The following is a 19,412-nucleotide window of genomic DNA, read 5'->3' as shown; positions in this document are numbered from 1 at the left end:
AACCATGCATGTGGTGCATGCACCTCGCAGGGTCCCAGCACCCCCTCAAGCAGCAGCTGCAGGACCTCCAGAACCAAGGAGTGATTTCCAAAGTCACGGAACCGACCGACTGGGTCAGTTCCATGGTATGTGTAAAAAAACCTTCCATGGAAATTGAGAATTTGCATTGATCCCAAGGATCTAAATCGCAATATTATGAGAGAGCACTATCCAATTCCCAAGCGCGAAGAGCTCACATGTGAGATGGCTCGTGCCAAGCTCTTTACCAAACTCAACGCCTCAAAAGGATTCAGGCAAATCCAGCTCGATAAATCCAGCAGGAATCTCTGCACGTTTAACACCCCCTTTGGAAGATATTGTTACAACAGGATGCCGTTTGGGATCATCTCTGCATCAGAAGTCCTCCGATTTCTGGGCATGGTCAATTTTTTCGGGAAATTCATCCCTAACCTCGCCTCTCATACCACGGCTCTCAGGAACTTGGTCAGGAAGACGACAGACTTCCAATGGCTCCCCGCCCACGAGCGCGAATGGAGGGAACTCAAGGCAAAACTGACCACGGCCCCAGTCTTGGCTTTCTTTGATCCAGCAAAGGAGACCAAAATTTCGACCGATGCCAGTCAATCCGGCATTGGGGCAGTGCTCCTTCAATGTGGTGAGGCCTCATCATGGGCCCCCGTTGCATATGCGTCACGTGCGATGACCCCCACGGAGCAGCGCTACGCGCAGATAGAAAAGGAGTGCCTGGGCCTTCTGACTGATGTTGTTAAATTTCTCGATTAGGTCTACGGACTTCCTCAATTCACCGTCGAGACCGACCATCGCCCGCTGGTGAATATAATACAGGAAGACTTGAACGACATGACGCCTCGCCACCAGCGTATTCTTCTCAAGCTCCAGCGATACGACTTCCAGCTGGTATACACCGCCGGCAAGGGCCTCATCATTGCTGACGCTCCCTCCAGGGCAGTCAACACTCCATGTGACCCAGCGGGATTTGTCTGCCAGTTTGACGCCCATGTGGCATTCGCGGCCTCCAATCTACCTGCCTCGGATGAACGTCTCGTCCAAATTCGCCGCGAGACGGCGGCTGACCCCTTGCTACAGCGTGTCATGCGCCAGCTAACGGACGGGTGGCTCAAGGGTCAATGCCCTCAGTTCTATAATGTCAGAGATGATCTGGTGGTAGTAGACGGGGTTCTTCTAAAACTGGTCCGCATTGTCATCCCGCATAGCATGCGCCAGCTTGTCCTGGAACAACTGCAGGAGGGCCACCTTGGCATGGAAAAGTGCTGCCGACGGCCCAAGAGGCAGTGTACTGGCCCGGCATTAATGAGGACATGGCCAACACAGTGCTCAACTGCCCCACTTGTCAGCACTTCCAGCCGGCCCAACCATGTGAAACCCTGCAGCCCCATGAGTTGGTCACGTCACCATGGACCAAGGTGGGCATCGACCTGTTCCACGCGCTGGGTAGAGACTATGTCCTGATCGTGGACTACTTTTCGAATTACCTGGTGATATGGTTGCATGACCTCACCTCGTCTGCAGTCATTCGTGCATGTAAAGAAACCTTTGCTCGACACGGCATCCCGCTCACGGTTATGTCGGTCAATGGCCCCTGCTTCGCCAGCTAAGAATGGTCCAACTTTGCCAGGTGGTACAATTTTGCTCACATGACGTCCAGTCCCCTGTACCCCCAATCCAACGGCAAAGCAGAGAAGGGAGTATATATCGTCAAACGGCTCCTATGCAAGGCTGCCGATGCTGGATCAGATTTCTACCTCGTCTTGCTGGCCTGTCGCTCCGCCCCATTGTCCACTGGCCTGTCGCCAGCTCAATTACTCATGAGTCGCACCCTGAGGATGACGGTGCCGTCCATCCATGTCCCAGACCTCGACCACGTTCCGGTCCTTCGCCGGATGCAGCTGTCTCATGCACAGCACAAGGCGGCTCATGACTCCCGTGCAGCTGATCTCCCTGCTCTGGCTCCAGATGACAATGTCCGCGTCCATCTTCCGGATGGTGGCTGGTCTGCAACCGCTGTTGTCCTTCGGCAGGTGGCCCCCCGCTCATTCCTGGTTTGTCTACCGGATGGCTCTGTTCTGCGTCTCAATTGACGCGCCCTTCGTCTCGTTCCACGCGATCCTCCAGTGTCGCCTCGCCTTCCTGCTGACCCTGTCACTCTGCCTCCCCCCGACTCTGACGCAGTCCAGCCCGCTCCTGAACCAGCGCTCTCGACCCACCCTTAAGGCAGTCAACCAGAATTCGTCGCCCACCTCGGAGACTAAATTTATGAACTTTTTGAATTTATGGTCTCTCTGAATTGTTTCGTTGCTTTGTTTGATCGTTTCCCTGGTTTGTATATAGTGTTGATCTCATAACTCTTGTTGCATACTGCTTCTCTGCACCAGGCACCTTCCCATGTAAATAGCTTAGTTCTCATGTACATAGTCCTGTAAATACGTCTTCGCACCCCACACGTAGTTTGGAACATTATCACCACACATTATTTATTGCCACACATATACATTTTTTATAAAAGGGGGGGATGTCATAATATACACCAGTATATCATGGTGCAGCCACACACACCCTCGATGGACACACAGCAAGACCACACAACACCGCAGCCAATCACCAGTTAGAGCACACTCACTGTAAAGACAGAGGGCATCAGAGTTCCTGCTCATTCGGGATGCAGCCTCTCAGAAGGACAGAGCTTACAGCACAGATCTTCACCTTGTGCTGAGTGCATAGACTGAATGCAAAGGGGAGCCTGCTTTCTCCTCACAATCTCACTTGAATGCATTTCAAAGGAGCAGAGGGCAATGCACATATAAGGTGCAGACTTCAGCCAGTTCCTTTGTGCCGTCTTCAGCTTTATGAAAACAGAAAAAACAACCTCACACATGTAGGTCGTCGTGAAGGGCAATAGCAATGAAATGTGTATTTTACTCAGCACTGGATACTTCTGGGAGATGCTACACCAGAATTCTGTCAGCCTCGTGGGCTTTTGGCACATTTTTAATGTGGTATTACAGGTAAGCTCCAGCAGCATAGTCTTTTAAATTGGAGTCAGCTATAAGTTAATAACAGACTCTGGGGTCTCAATCTCAAAAGGAATTTTCACCCGCCGCTTCTCTTTAAAATTCTGAAACGTCTCTCATTTGCCAGTACTTCCCTGCATATAACACACAAGGGCTTTGTTTCCTTATTTGCATTGTCACAATTAATAAAACTAGACCTCAAGAAATCATCTTTATGCTACTTTGTTCCGAGTTAAGTTTTTTCTTCAGGACTGTTAACCAGAGGCCCTGGAAGTTCTAACATTACCACTGCTCTGTCTCACCCTGGATTCTCCCGAACAGCTACCTCCAGCAGATTCTGTAGTGAGGTCCTGTCCAATAGGTAAACTGCCTATTGGAGACTCTGTCCATCCCTTACTTTTAAAAAAAAATGATCTTCAGTTACCTTGCCTTGCTTGCCAGCAGCTGCAAAATCAAAGCAATTCTGCTCCCTGCGTTGGCACCAAAAGCACGTCCCCGGACGGTGCTTCTTGTCAATTCACGTGACCTACTTTCTGCTGCAGCTTCTGGCCAGGAGACGCCACAAGCAGCCAAATCTGTTTCTGCATGTAAAAATGGATAGTGGCTGTTCGGTACTTCTCCCCCGATCGGGACAACTGCGGGAACGGGGGACAGACCACTCCGCGATGCTCCCGACATCTTCCGCTGACCCACCAGAGGGTCGCGACCCTAGGTTTGAAAATGACTGGACTAATCAAGGTTTGATACAAGTTTAGCATAACTTCTTTATTTTTCAATTCTATCCCTCTAAAAAGAAATCCTGGTGCTTGGTTTGCTTTTTTTTTAAAAAAAAATGATTCAGTACATTTTAGACAAATATTGACTTTGCAAGGTTTTATGCAGGACTAAACTATGTCACCTTGCGATTTAATCCACCTGCCTGGCAGTATACTGATGAGGGAACTGATCCAACAACTCCTGGCTTCATCTCAAATCATTCATCAATTTTCAAGACAATGTACCTTTGAATCTCATAACCAGGGCTTCCTCTTGAGATGGTCATCACAGCAAAGGACCAGTATACCAGCACGTGAAATGGCCTATAAAATTGAGACTAGCGTAACCCAATGATCCATATTAATTGTTTCCATCGCCTAGGTGGGTTGCAAGTCTTCTTTCACATGGTGAATATTCCATCGAAAAATCAATGAGTAATTTGCCTTTGCAGTGATACCAGAACGAAGGGTCAGCTCAACAGAGGGTAAAGAAGATTTAATTGAACATGCATGAATCGCTGATGTGGCTCTACTGTTGATACAGCAACAAAATCCAATAATGAAATTGAATAAAAAATGAAACAAATATCCAATATATCATATTTTCAAATTAGATTGATTGCAAGATCACGCTCTGGTATCTATTATGTTGGCATTAACCGCTGACTCTCTCAAATAGATTTGCATCCATAAAGCTCTCTGGTTTCCAGCATTTTAAATTTCAAACAAACTGACCCTGTTGAGAACAAGCAGTTTTTGAAAGCTCTTGAACCACCTCAAGTACACCAAAAAGCTAACAGAAACTGAACTTTTAAAAATAAAAACTAGAATCGACAGGAACTTGTTATCACGAATACAAGATGAACTAATACAAAAAGCAACAGGAAATGGAATATTGCATTTATCTTGCTCCTTCCAGTTATTTTTAATGGGGTTTGCCCATCGTACTGAAAACATTTTTCAACATTGCATATCATCAAATCTGTTCATTGACAAATCTTCTCACCAGTGTCTCAGAGCTGTTAGAAATTCATTTGATAAAACACGAGAGAATGCAAATTCATGTCAAGAGTAATCGTGCTAAAAATTAGGTGTATGATTAGAATGACAACATTCCATTTTAAACTGGATTACCATTTTCTGAAGAGACGTTTCCTCAACTCCACAGATAAAAATTTATCCAACCAGCATTGGTGTTTTCTCACTGAGAGATGTGCCAAATATCCATATTATTGGGTTTTGTGAAAGTACCTTGTAAAAGCTGTGCTTTTGGAGCTGTGTTCTTCATTTTGTAGCCTTTTCTTCCCCAATCCTCCCTTCCCCTTGATCCAATGCTTGATGTAATCCTTAAAAGAGAGGTTTGCGGGAGCACGGTGGCGCAGTGGGTTAGCCCTGCAGCCTCCCGGCACCGAGGTCCCAGGTTCGATCCCGGCTCTGGGTTACTGTCCGTGTGGAGTTTGCACATGCTCCCCGTGTTTGCATGGGTTTCGCCCCCATAACCCAAAGATGTGCAGAGTAGGTGGGTTGGCCACGCTAAATTGCCCCTTAATTGGAAAAAATGAATTGGGTACTCTAAATTTATTTAAAAAAAGTTTGCCAGCAAGCAGTTTTTGAAAGCTCTTGAACCACCTGCTGGGCATTGCCCAAGCGGGGTTATGTGGATTGAACTGCCATCCTTTATGTGCCATGTGCTCAGTAGCTCCAGCCACAGCAGCAATAGAATCTCATATGAGGGGACGGAGGGGTGGAACGTCCTTGTGTAACATTCCAGGGTAGAATAGCAGCTAAAACTTAATTTTTTGAAGAATTTACATAAAACAGCCCTTGTTCCAGGGTTCCAAATAGGGGGGGGGGGCACAGTTATTAGCACTGCTGCCTCATGACGCTGAGGTCGCAGGTTCGATCCCGGCTCTGGGTCACTGTCTGTGTGGAACTTGCACATTCTCCCCATGTCTGCGTGGATCTCACCCCCAGAACCCAAAGATGTGCAGGGTAGGTGGATTGGCCACACTAGATTTCCCCTTAATTTAAAAAAAAAGTGATTTGACTCAAAACGTTAACTCTGTTTCACTCCCCACATAAAAGCTGCCAGACCTGATAAAATTTTCCAGAACTTTGCTTTTATCCCAACTTGCGGCAGCTGCTCAAAGGGCTCATTAGCCCACGTGAAAAAAGTAGGGTTGTTGTCAGATGCTGATCAAAATCTAATAGACACAGGAAAAGCAGCTTCTTGAACCTGTTCCACTAATGGTGTCATGGCTGATCGGTGACCTGCCTGCAAACATCTAGCTTTTCCCCATATTCCTTCATATTATTGGTCGTAAAATCCATCAGTCCCAGACTTAAAATTAACAACGGAACTTGCTTCAATTGTAGTTTGCAGAAGAGAGTTCCAATTGTAGTTTGCAGAAGAGAGTTCCAATTGTAGTTTGCAGAAGAGTTACAAACACTGTTATATTCTTTTTCAGTCCAAAACAGATGACATTATATTTGGCTTCATTGAAATTCACAGATTTATATTCACTTCACCGATTTATCACTATAATTTCACGCTTCCATCTACACTTGTGCTGCCGATCATGGTATCACAAACAAACTTAGGTTTGTGACTCTTTACACCATCATCTCAGTGCTTAATAAATAGCTACGGCCTTACATCTCAAGTCCGGAAGACAGCAACATCGTGTTCAAATACAGTTCTACAAGCACCAGTCATCTTCAATTACGAGTCCCTGTTATTTATATGCGAGTCTGGGTACAGAATATTGACAACGTATTCAACCATAGCCAAATCAAAAGTGTAAATGTTATCCTGCCCTCATGTACTTCCAACAGGGATCACTAATAAGTTAATAAGTCATTGAGATTGGAACCTTGGAGAATTTTCCCTTCCCTATCTCATGGGTGCTGGTGCCATCAGTAACACCTCAGTTGCAAGCTTAGCTGAGTTCAATCAGTACAACTCACACTTGGGTGGCAAAGGAGTGGAAGGTGGAAGCAGAGGAATGGAGGTCCTGGATTCTATCTCATGTGGTTCAGTTATTTGCTGGATTCTCCACAGTAAGCAGTTCATTAATTTAGACAGTCCCAAAACACAAGTTTGACTGCTAGATTAACTTCATTTGGTTTGGGCCAATAACACAACTAAAAATTAAACAAACCCAATGTAATAGTTATGTTTGTGTTTTAAATCAAATATTTAAGTCAACAATGAACATCATCTCCCAACAGGAACTCACCGCAAGGTGGGGAAATGCAAGTGTCCATATGCTGACACAGGACTACTCTCTGCCCACTGGTTTGAAGCTAACTTTTAAAAGGCAGGATTTATTATTTGTAATAGTCACATTTAAAAACAAACATTGGGACCTAAAACCATCCCTATGTGCCTGTGTTCTGATTTTGAATCTGAATATTTCACTGCTCCATTTCTAAGTATTGGTATTTATTTAAAGAGTAATTAAGGACACAAAAATGGCAATTAGATAAGAAACAGAAATTGCACTTTTTTTCCCCTCCCTACTCACAAATTCATGTTGATCGAATAGCAACTTTTTGGGAAAAATAACAAGGATCCACTACGGGCATTGGAAACATAGGAACTTACAAAACCAGAAGAGTTGACTGCAATCCACCTGGCTGGTCCCAAAGTTGTGAAAAGACTATAAATTTACTCACTCTCATACTTTAATCTGCTACATATCAACATTCCGCAATCAATTTAGCACAACTGCTGACCTGCACAATTTTCTTAAGCTGTATTTAAATCTAAGAGTTGTAGTTATTTAGTGCTCATCATTAATTCAGGAATTCCCAAAGCGCTTTATACCCAATGTGGTACTTCTGAAGCCTAGTCACTGTTGTAATGCAATAAATGTGGCAGCCAATTTCCCCAGCTCAAGATCCTGTTTGCAGACAGCAATATAATCAATACATAATCATTTTACTAGTGATATTGGTTGAGGGGTAAATGTTGGCAAGAGCACCAGAGAGAACATTCCTGCTCTTTTTAAAAATATTGCCATGGGATATTTTACCTCAATGTGAAAGAGCAAACGGGGCATAGGATTAACATTTCTTCTGCAAGTAAAGGTGCAGCATCCCTCAGGATGCAACATAATTAAATCTAAACCAGATACTCCCCTTCCCTCATCGGAGTTTGAGTCTATCACCTTAGTCAGATTAGAATTTTTCATTGAGATTCTGCTTTAATTATGTACACCCCGAATAATTTAGAACCTTTTCAATATGATGCCTTTAATGTTACAAAGAACCTGCAGCTTCCATAGTTCTTCACAACCTAGATCAAGGTATCAATTTGTATGTTGCATCCTTTCTGATGTCAGATACCCTTACCATTGTGTGCCGTACTCAGTACTCCAAGCAGGATCACATCAGTGATTTATATACATTAATTATGTTACCATTATGCAGATTAATGGAATATATTTGCTTCTCGGCCTTTTGGCTAAGATCAAGCATAGGACCAAGCCAGAGATCAGGTGTAATGCCTGCTCTTGTCAGCTTGGATCTAGTATGTCTCTTTTGTGGCAACCATGAATTGCAAATTAGAATTTGAATTGGTTTTTGCAGCAAGGAAATAGATTAAGGGCTTTCCCTGGCCACTCCGTGCATTGGCTTTGTAACTTTAAGAGAGGAATATATTCTTCTGCTAGGATGGAAGTCGGCAGCACCGTGCCGGGCTTCGGAATGGCTCGCAGACCTGGCCGTTTCCCTGAGGCTGGAAAAAAAATCAAATTCAAAAATAAGAGGGTCTGAACAGAGGCTCCACACCACGTGGAGCAAATTCACAACTTATTCACACACCTGTTTGCAACCAATGGCCAGTCCAAGTTTGGGGATGGGGATTGGGGGGGGGGTCCCCATATGGGGAGAAAGAGGGGTAACAAGCAGACCAACCCCTCATGAAGGCTTAAAGACCAAGGGGGGAGGGTGTCTTCCCACCCCCACGGACGGAATGAAGGCTACAAACAAATGAGGGTGGAGACCCAAAACACACCAGGATACAGAAGGGGGAAACGTGAAACGACTCCTACCACGAAACAACAGTGACCCCAGTGAAACCTGGCAGACTGATCTGAAAATCGAACATTGTTGCACAAATGTAAGTACTACCTAGCACTGGAGCCCTAGTCACAGCAATGGTGACAACGAAGGGCCTGAGGCTGGCCGTTCAAATCTATGCATGTACGATACTTTACGAGAAACCCAGTTTATTTTTTCCCTCTTTTCTGGTTTACTCGTTTACTATTATGTGAAATACCAATAAAAATATATTTTTTAATGAATTTTTAAAAAATATATAATATATTTTGGGTCACTGTCCCTGTGGAGTTTGCACATTCTCCCCGTGTCTGCATGGGCCACGCTAAATTGCCCCTTAATTGGAAAAAACATTTGGTACTCTAAATTTTTTTTTTTAAAGAATAATATATTTTACACAACAAAACCATGCTTTCCCCCATCTTTGGCAGTTCTAAGCAAATAACCATAATGAAAATGAAATGAAATGAATGAAAATGAAAATGAAATGTCTTGGACTTTAAAAACAATCAAGGCAACTCCTCAGATAGACAAGCAAATTTCACCAGATTTTATTCTTGGTCGTACTAAATGGTCTCAGGTCAAATGAGAGTAGGAATGTTATAATTTACCTCATTCAACTGAATTAGAAAGAGGGTAATTGAGCTCACTTGGCTAGACAGCTGGTCATGATACAGAGCAAGGCCAGCAGCGTGGGTTCAATTCCTGTTCCGGCTGAGGTTATTCATCTCAACCTTGCCCCTCGCCCGAGGTTTGGTGACCCTCAGGTTAAATCAACACCAGTCAGCTCCCCCCCTCAAAGGGGAAAGCAGTCTATGGTCATCTGGGACTATGGCGATTTTATCTTTATCTGCCGATCACCATGTAACATTCATTTGATAATGGGAATGTCAAAATCATCAAAGGCTCCTCTCAGTTGTTAAGTGTATCCCAATAAATCAGCTCTTACATTTGGACCCTTCAACAAAATCAGGTGCATATCATAAATTCTAAAAGCAAAGTTATATATTTTGAGCTCAATAGAGTGACGATATGGCTATGAGAAAATATGGTGAATATTTTTTCCATTGCCACTGAGGCAGGATACAAATGCCTTTTCTTTCATCAATTATATAAAATGATGTAATACTGAGTTGTCATCCACCTCCCTTCCACCATTGGTAGAGGAAGAGCAAACTACTTCATGTAGTCTCATTATTTTGCTTTGTCCCTGCAGACCAGCATACTTTTCCTTTATAAACATGCTGGTGTCCAACTCCATTTTGAAATATACTTTTGAATCTGCTTCCAGCACCCTCTCACTTAATTGCAGATCATTACAACTTGCATTGAAAATAAATTAATCTCCCCAGGAATTTTTCTCAATCACCATAAATCTGTTTCCTCTGGCTATTGAGCCTCCTGCAAGTGGAAATAGGTTCTCCCCATCTACTTTCGTGAAACTAGAGGGGGCCGGTTTAGCTCAGTTGGCTGGACAGCTGGTTCGTAATGCAGTGGAAGGCTAACCAGTGAGGGTTCAATTCCTGAGGTTATTCGTGAAGGTTTTGCCTTCTCAACCTTGCCCCTCACCGGAGGTGTGGTGATCCTCAGGTTAAATCACCACCAGTCAGCTCTCCTCTTCAAAGGGGAAAGCAGCCTATGGTCATCTGGGACCGTGGTGACTTTACATTTTACTAGTGAAACTTCACAATTTGAAATGCATGGAGCGTTTCATTGATGTCAATGATTGGTTGATTCAGGTGATGGCCATCGTTGATTAAGGATGGAGAACACATAAAAAGAAAGTCAATAACGGTGTTGTGGTGCTATCACTGAACACGGAATACAGAGACCCAGGGTGATACTCTCGGGACCTGGGTTCGAATAAAGAAGATCATGGGCAGGGGGACGGGTGGGGGCAGACAAATCGGAAGACCTCCTCGTGGGTCTGCTCCTGAGCCAGGCCATTAACAGGTCCAAGCAGCCAGCCACGGAGGTGGAGCAGTTACAACCAATTGTCTGCCCCTACTTCATAACTACATTGATGTCCACGTGTCACGGGGAGGGGGCCAACTGTGACCACCAGGATACTTGAGGCCTTCTGCAACCAGTGAGCAGCGCAGGGGCTGTAGCACATCATCAGCCCTAGGAACACCATTCTGATTTTTTCGATAGGTTTCCTTAGTTTTATGTTGCAGTGCCACTTTAAGGGGCTGACAATTCTTTAATCAGTGAAAAGCCTTGTGGGGAAAGTGGGGGGGGGGGGGGGGGGGGGGGGGGGGGGAGGAGGGGGGTGCTGCGAGCAGGCAAATCGGAGGACCTCCTCATGAGTTTGCTCCTGGGCCTGGACACGGTGTTCATTCTAGGTCCAGGCAGCAGGTGGCTGAGTGGGCCATCCTGCCCAACTGTTTGCCTCGCTACCTCAGCTACCTTCATGCCTGGGTGTCCCTGGAAAAGGAGCACACAGTGTCCATTGGTACACTTGAGGCCTTCCATTATCCGGGGGCTGGAGCGCATCATTAGTCTCCAAAACACGGTAGCATTATGGATAGCACAATTGCTTCACATCTCCAGGGTCCCAGGTTCGATTCCAGCTTGGGTCACTGTCTGTGCGGAGTCCGCACATCCTCCCCGTGTGTGCGTGGGTTTCCTCCGGGTGCTCCGGTTTCCTCCCACAATCCAAAGATGTGCAGGTTAGGTGAATTGGCCATGATAAATTGCCCTTAGTGTCCAAAATTGCCCTGAGTGTTGGGTGGGGCTACTGGGTTATGGGGATAGGGTGTAGGTGTTGAACATGGGTAGGGTGCTCTTTCCAAGAGCCGGTGCAGACTCGATGGGCCGAATGGCCTCCTTCTGCACTGTAAATTCTATAACTATGAAAACAACATTTTAATTTGATTTGCTAATTTTCCTTCAGCGGTTTTGTCTTTTTGTTGCAGTACTCCTCAAAAGGAATATAAATTAAATAGTGTGTGGGGGTGTGGGCAAATCAGAGGACTTTATTGGTCTGCTCCTAGATCTGGCCACGGTCACCATTGACAAGTCCAGGCTGCGGGCTATGCAGACAGTCATTAGATCCAACGGTCTGTCTCTCTTCTGTGGCTGTGTTTATGCCCAAGTGTCCCTGGACAGGGAGCTTGTGGTGTTCACCAGTACACTGGAGGACTTCAGTAAATGGTGGGCACCACAGTAGCTGGAGTGCATCACCTTCTCCCTGATGTTCGGTTTGCTAAAGTTCCGTTGAAGATGTGCCTTTATTACAGTGTACCTTTAAGGAGTGTTTTTTTTGTTTTCTTTAATTAATTATTTAGTGTTATTTGTTATGCTCAAAAGGGTAATGTATAAAGAGTGTCAGCTGGGATACTGTGCGGTTAGTTCGAGGCGGAGATCTGTAATGCTGGATCATACTTTTCATACTTCATCATCTGGCCTGGATCTATTTAACATCAAGTCACTTAAGGAGCTATTAGGATAGATAACCAAAAGTTCTGTCAAAGCAGGAGGCTTTTAGGAGAAGAGGTAGAAAGGCAGAGAGGTTTAGGTAGCGAACTCCAGAGCTTAGGGCCCTGGCTGCTGAAACATGGCTGCCAACAGTGGAGCGATTAAAATAGTGTGAAAACGTTCAGAATTGGGGGAGCACGGAGGTCTTCTGAGTGAGTCTTCTGTAGGACTGGATGGGAGATAAGGAACAGGGGGGGGGGGGGGGAGTTTTCAAATCAAAAATGTTTAGTTAATTAGGAGCCAGTGTAGGTCAGCAAGCAGAGGATGATGGATGAACAGCTTTGGATGAGCTCTGTTTTGTTAAGGGTCTAAACTGGGAGGTTGGCCAGAAAATTATTGGAATAACCAAGTCTATAGGGGGCAAAAAGATGGATGAAAATTTCAGCAGCAAATGAGCTAATGTAGATGCAGAGTTGAGGGCATTGCAGAGGTAGTCTTGGTTATGGTGTGAATATGTGATTGGAAGCTCAATTCAAGGACAAATGCCCTTTGTCAAGGTTACAAATAATCTGGTTCAGAACCAGAGAATTGCCAGTGTGAGGGATGGAATCGATGGCTCAGAAACTGATTTACTAGTGGGGACGAAAGACAATGGTTTTGGTCTTCCCAATATTTAGTTGGATAAATATCAGCGTAGTAGTGCATATCTATGCTAACATGAAGAAACCTGCTTTTGTAAAAAATAGAAATGTCATACATGGAAAAAATTATGTTTCTTGAATGGTCAATAGTGACCTGCTCACAAAATTAAGTATACTTTAGTTTGTTTTTCAAATTCAGCTATCCATCAGTTACAGAAATTTGGTTTCTCATATTTTAAACTAAGGCGAGGTGTACCTATTTCCAAATTTAATTCTTTATTAGGAACATAGAATGTCGAGTCTATTGTTTAAAATTGGGGTGGGGGTGAAATCAAGCAGCTTATGTTGTAATTAACCTAACCCTCTGTGAAATAATCTTCCCAATATTTAGTCAGGCATGGTGGGCCACTGCACTGCATTAACCAATTCTTGAGGTAGGGAAATGAGACACTGTGGTTGTCAGACAAGGACTGGATCAAAACCAATTGTGATAACCTCCACAGTCCACCAGCCAGTCAACATTCGCTGCTTAGCTTTGCACACAATAATAAATCGCACTTGGGCAAAATATTCAGAACCATATCCCTCCCCCCCCCCCCAAGTCAGGCAAAGCATCACATTGGAGCTTTTCTGATTACCTTCATCTATTCAAATGAATTAATTACAATGCAATCTAAATATATAATTGGATGACGCACAAATGGCAACAATAGCTGCAAGGTCTAGCTAGCATGAACATAACTGGCAAACCCTGAATGTAACAAGGCAAAGTGCAGCACAGGGCTGGAGACAATTCAGTAACAAACACACAAAAGCGCTGGAAACTACAGAGGTTATTTGTCATTCATCTGCCATGGTTAATCTACAATTTTGAGGCAATAAACAGAAGTACTTTTACTGGGTTCTTTTTTTTTTTAAAAAGGCATACAAGAAATTAATAATTGTTAATTATTTTGAGCACAAGTGGCTCTCCAATACCTCACCAGGTGAGAGATGAACATTCAAAAATTCTGGACAAAGCACTCCCCAGCGCAGCCAGATCAAAAACTCAACAAAGCTAAAAAAAAAGAAACAAGCCTGCACCCCACAATGGTGACACCAGCTTATTGACAAAGTTGCTTGACATCAATAATTAAAAGTATTTGCTGTTATTTCTGCCCCCCTCAACAATCTTACCTGCAGTCCTCTACGCCTCAAAATACTCGAATCATCCATGATGTCCGTTCAAATTAAATTTTGCTGTGCATTCCAATTGCAGACTTGTGTGAATTGTATTAACACTTAACCTGTTGTCTCTCACATCAGTAGCGACCATCAAGAAAGTACAGTGTTCTATTTGTCACTTGTCAAAGCAGGCAGAGCCACTGTACTTCATTTCTCATTTCATAAGGACACCAATTTTCTTTTGCTGTTTGTGCAACATAAATCTCTGTGTTTTTCTGTTTGAAGGCAGTCTGAGCTGCTCAGAGGTTGGTAGTGTATCTGTCACCCATGGAGAGATTGTTTCCTGTTTTAAGTAGCTGAGACGTATGTGTTCAGACGACGCAGGAATTCATTCACCTATTCATCACCAGCGTAGCTGCCGGGGCTATTTCAATTCTGCAGCTCCTCTGAACTGGCAGTCTTTATATGAATTGCAGACCCGGCAGATAGCCAACAGCTCTTCTCGTGTGAGAGTTATGGCCACAATCAGAGCCCACTTCAACATGAGGTCAAACATCTCCCCTCACATGCCAGCCTAATCTGTCTTTTGAATTTACATCTTCCATCAGAACAAAAAAACCTCTCCCTCTTCTCCAGTCTCAAAGTCAAGCCATAAGGTGACTGTCCAAATGATATTACTAGGATATTTATGAGGCAATCTCACAGAAGTCCCTGGAAAACAGCTCCATGATTCATTGGAGTAAAATGCAGCACAAATCCAGTGTGAACAAAGTGTTCAATTCATAAATCTTGCTCCGTTACGGCAGGCATTTGTCCGTTTGTTATGTGGCAGATCCAGAGCTCAGTAGCACTTCCTCTCCATCTGCTGTTGAAAGCAACTGAATGCAGTCAGCGAGGCAGCCAACCAACCACAGACAGGGCAGAGATATTTGCATACATTATACAGTTCGGCATCTCACGCTGCTGAGAAAACCTCCCTCTACCTTTGGTTCAAAATTGCATTCATTCCATACTTCTTTTGTCACAAGTGTAGTGTAATTTGCAGTTATAACAACAACTTGCTAAATATTTACCAGAGTTCCCATTTTAGCAAATCTGAGTGAACAATTTCATATTGTAAATGAAGCCCACAAAAACCTCTTTAATAAGTCAAAGGAAACTAACTACACTTTTCTGAGGGAAACAGTAAGTAAAGCTAGTAACTCCACTTAATGGAGCACCCAAGTTTCCACTTTTATAGTCCGAATTTAATTTTAACAGGCTATTTTATTTCAATTATTTAAACACGCAAGGAAGTCCAACAAGTATTTATTTTGTTCAAATAACTCCTCCATTTAAGAGGAAAAATGTATTTTGATGTTTTGGTGACATTGTCTGACTGAGCCCAGTTCCATCGTAAACAGCAATGACAGAACTTCTAAAAGGCCAGACCACCTCCTGATCCAAGGAAATCATAATACAAACTTGGCAGGCAGGATTTTCAACAAGCAAATTTAGTGTAAAGCTGACATTGCGAATCAACTGCAATCACCTTAGAGCTAATAACCCACAAACTGTATGACACCAGAGCTGAGTGTGAGATAGTTTGAAGTCACCTCCCTGCTTGTTGTTTCCTAAGGTGGTACTCCAGAATGTACAGAGGCACATCCCAATGGCCAATGACTGGACTGGAGTGGCCAAACAGCGAGTCAGAGGTGACTGAAGGTTCTCCACCCCAAAAACCTTTGAGCGGTAAGCAGTAAACTGCAATACATCAAAAAGGTGACCAGATTATTATTTTATTTTCTAAAATGGAGATATTTTTAAATAAAATGTATTCCTCAAATACCTTTACTCTTTAAGCAATCTTATGAACACTTTTAAAATTAAAATAATCGTACAAAGCCAATTAAACTTTGACACAAATTCCTAATATAATGAAAAACAGAACAATTAGAAGGCAAACAAAACTGTATTGCTTCACAAAATTTTATGATATTATGACATTAACATAATTTATTTTGTAACTAACCAATTATTCACTTAAATTTCATTCAAAGTCCATTTAGTCAGGGAGGCACAGTGGCTAGCTCTGCTGCCTACAGCGATGAGGGCCCGGGTTCGACCTCGGCCCTGGGTCACTGTCTGTGTGGAGTTTGCACATTCTCCGTGTCTGCATGGGGCTCACCCCCACAACGCAATGATGTGCAGGTTAGGTGGATTGGGCACGTTAAATTGCCCCTTAATTGGAAAAAAAATAATTGGGCACTCTAAATTTATTTTTAAAAAGCCCACTTAGAGTCATAGCAATAACAGCTATTGAAACAAGTGTACCATCTTGTGAGAGATGGGAAGTGGATAAGGAAAGGAAAGCATGCATAACACACAAAAACTATTCTAAAAATAACTTAACAGGTTAGTGCACTATATAAACATGTACTGGATGTAGAGATTTTTCTGTCTCTAAGATATCAGATGTCCCAACATTTGATGTCGTGGTCTCACTTGAACTTGCGTAGTTAAACACACGAAAAATCAAGTCAAGAATCCAAGCAGAAAAAGGCCTCAGAAGAGCCATTTCCTATCCGAATAGGCATGTACACATGTGACATCATTATTTGGAGCACATCCAACACATACATCTGTTTCTCCAACATACAGTTCTACCAGATGACTGACAACACTCTTTGTAAACCCCCGCCAGGAGGTTAGACATTTCATTGACTGTGTCCTTGGAGGTTGTTTTACTTGTTTAGTTTTCCTACTCACTTCCTCAAAATTGGCTCCAATTTGGCAAATTGTCTGCTGTTCGACTCAAACTGAATGAAATAAATATTGAGGCAAGTAATGAATACTGTTTTTTAAAAAATCATAATAGCTTTCCAACCAAGAATACAGGCTTGCGTTGGAAGGGTCTTCCTCCACCCTGAACTTGCTAACAGAGCGCATCTAAGGATGAAAACAACCTATCCCAGTTTTTCTACCAATTGCGTTCAGAATCCAAGCCGTTGGTATATCCAAAACTTCATATTATCTCTCCCCGTTAACCACTGAAGAAACATTTGGCCTCCTTAAGATAACTCCACTGGATAGCATTAAGTTAATTTCAAAACTTAATAATAATAATCTTTATTATTGTCCCAAGTAGGCTTACATTAACACTGCAATGAAGTTACTGTGAAAATCCCCTAGTTGCCACACTCCGGCGCCTGTTCGGGTACACTGAGGGAGAATTCAGAATGTCCAAATTATCTAACAGCGCATCCTTCTGGACTTGGAGGAAACCAGAGCACCAGGAGGAAACCCATGCAGACACGGGGAGAACGTGCAGACTCCGCATACAGTGGCCCAAGCGAGAATCAAACCTGGGATCCTGGCACTGTGAAGCAACAGTGCTAACCACTAGGCTACCGTGCCGCCCTTATGGTCTGGTTAGCAGTGGGCGAAAATATAATTTTGTTCAGTTACAAGTAATTCTACGTATACAACAGTAATAGATTCAATTCAATGGGTTATTCATGAAGGTCCCGCCTTCTCAACCTTGCCCCTCACCCAAGGTATGGTCCTCCTCAGGTTAAACCACCACCAGTCAGCTCTCAAAAGCTCTCATATGGGACTATGGCAACTTTACTAATAGATTCAATTAAATGCTTTGCCAAAAGACTGAGGGTTCAAATAAACAGTAAGAAAATCAGGAATCAAATGGAAAAGCAAAGTAATGGAAATCACCTTATTTTGTGTTGGAACTAGTGAGGTGAATCGACTTGGTAACTGCTAACTGCACTGCTTTTCAAGTTTATGCTTTTGTGTGGTGCACTGAACTCAACATTATCTACATTACACCATATGGCTAAGAACCAATGAAATCAGAATGGACACTCACTTTACTGCTGCCATTTTCTTTCCCTGAAATATTGGTTGACAAGAATCAATAGGGTTCACGCAATGAAAGCCTGTTCAATAAGAATTTCGTTTTGCAATCATGAAGTTCCAAACAGCAGTGGCTCAATGATGTGATCTCTCAGCCTTCTAAATTTTCAAAGCTAAAGTTAACACCAGACTTGCTAGTGCAAAACAGTGCTGCAGAATCTTTATTTAAACTGCTTCACATGAAGATAATTAAAGGGAAATCAAAGCTTCAGCTGATCTTGGGTGCATAACGTGATTTTCAGAGTTCTAAAACAATTATATTCTCAAGAATGGAGTTTCACATGAAGTATTCATAGAGATGCAAAAACAAGTATTTCATTTCAATGCAGCGCAGTGTTCTCAGCAACACCTATTGCACTGGTGAAAAAGATAGCAAACTCAAAAATCTGAGGCCCTCTTGTTGCTCCAACAATGGAGGGTTCCTGACTTTTCACCACCACTCCACACACCTCATCCATCCCAAATTTGGACTCATTAATGGATTTTCAGGGTCAGGAGCCCTAGGCTTGCTGAAAAAACATCCATTTCCTGTCACAATTGTGATGTTAGCAGTATAGCTCAAAACAGATTGATTTTGCATCCACTCCTGTCATGTGATGAGCAGCAGAGAAACCAGAACAAATCGACTGCAAATAAAATTGTTCAATTAGCTACAAAAAAGATTCATGCACATTTATGATTCCTTCAGGCGGTCAGTGTGCTACACATGGTTAAGTCAACTGATAGTGAAGTGCAAGAAAATTACTGCACAAGAATTGATGTCCAAATGTACCTTCTAACATGTTGATCAATATCATCAGTGGTATATTTAGAGATCTGCAGCCACACTGTACTGGGCGGTGCCCAGTGGCCAGTCTGCTTGTCATCTCTTGCTTTCAGTTCCCATCACTGGTGAGCAGTATAGCTACTGCAGAAAAAGAGCAAAGGGCTTAAGCCTCTCCCACCAGTACAAAGCTTCTTCATCAGCAAGTCCGATATATTGTCTCTTCCTGGCAACATCCATAAACTCAGTACCTTGCAGATCCAAGCTAATGTTCAGGAGGTTTGGAGGAGGCCTGTTGCCCAGACATGTGGAATTCCAGCATGTGATTATGCCCTGGTGCCAAAAAACCTGACCCCCAGCTCGGGGTAATAAGTCCCAATGCCTTGCAGGTGTCTCAGGAGAGATGAAGGCTAAGTGAGCGAACCCTTGCAGGAAAAGCCAGAGTGGGGTCCCCTCGGGACTCATCATCCATCAGGCAGCTTTCCAGCAACTCCTGCAGCAGAGCTGGTACCAAACGGTACTGGTTTTATCTTTTCATTTGGACAATACTAGCAATGCTGAAAGTGAGGCCCTGATGCTTGAGCAGCATGGTGGTACAAGGGTGGCATGGCGGCACAGTGGTTAGCACCTGCTGCCTCGCAGTGCC

The 19,412-nt window shown here is 43.5% G+C and overlaps 1 protein-coding gene across 4 annotated transcripts in view; it reads right to left on the bottom strand.

Annotated features, from left to right (window-relative positions):
* The window catches only part of mast2 (microtubule associated serine/threonine kinase 2), a 594,513-nt gene that overhangs the window by 398,227 nt on the left and 176,874 nt on the right, over positions 1 to 19,412 (bottom strand). Inside the window, exon 1 of one of the 4 annotated variants that reach the window (XM_072510841.1) lies at positions 14,107 to 14,949. The exons of the other annotated variants lie outside the window; for them this stretch is intronic. Coding sequence (XP_072366942.1) covers positions 14,107 to 14,145 — 39 coding nt within the window. The 5' untranslated portion in view covers positions 14,146 to 14,949. Of the gene's footprint in view, positions 1 to 14,106; positions 14,950 to 19,412 lie in introns of those variants that run through there. 4 annotated transcript variants of the gene reach the window in all.

The sequence above is a fragment of the Scyliorhinus torazame genome, chromosome 7 (genome assembly GCF_047496885.1).
Source record: "Scyliorhinus torazame isolate Kashiwa2021f chromosome 7, sScyTor2.1, whole genome shotgun sequence".
Taxonomy (NCBI): Eukaryota; Metazoa; Chordata; class Chondrichthyes; order Carcharhiniformes; family Scyliorhinidae; genus Scyliorhinus; species Scyliorhinus torazame.
The sequence above is the reverse complement of the archived record's forward strand: the minus strand, read 5'-3'. Positions and strand labels throughout refer to the sequence as shown.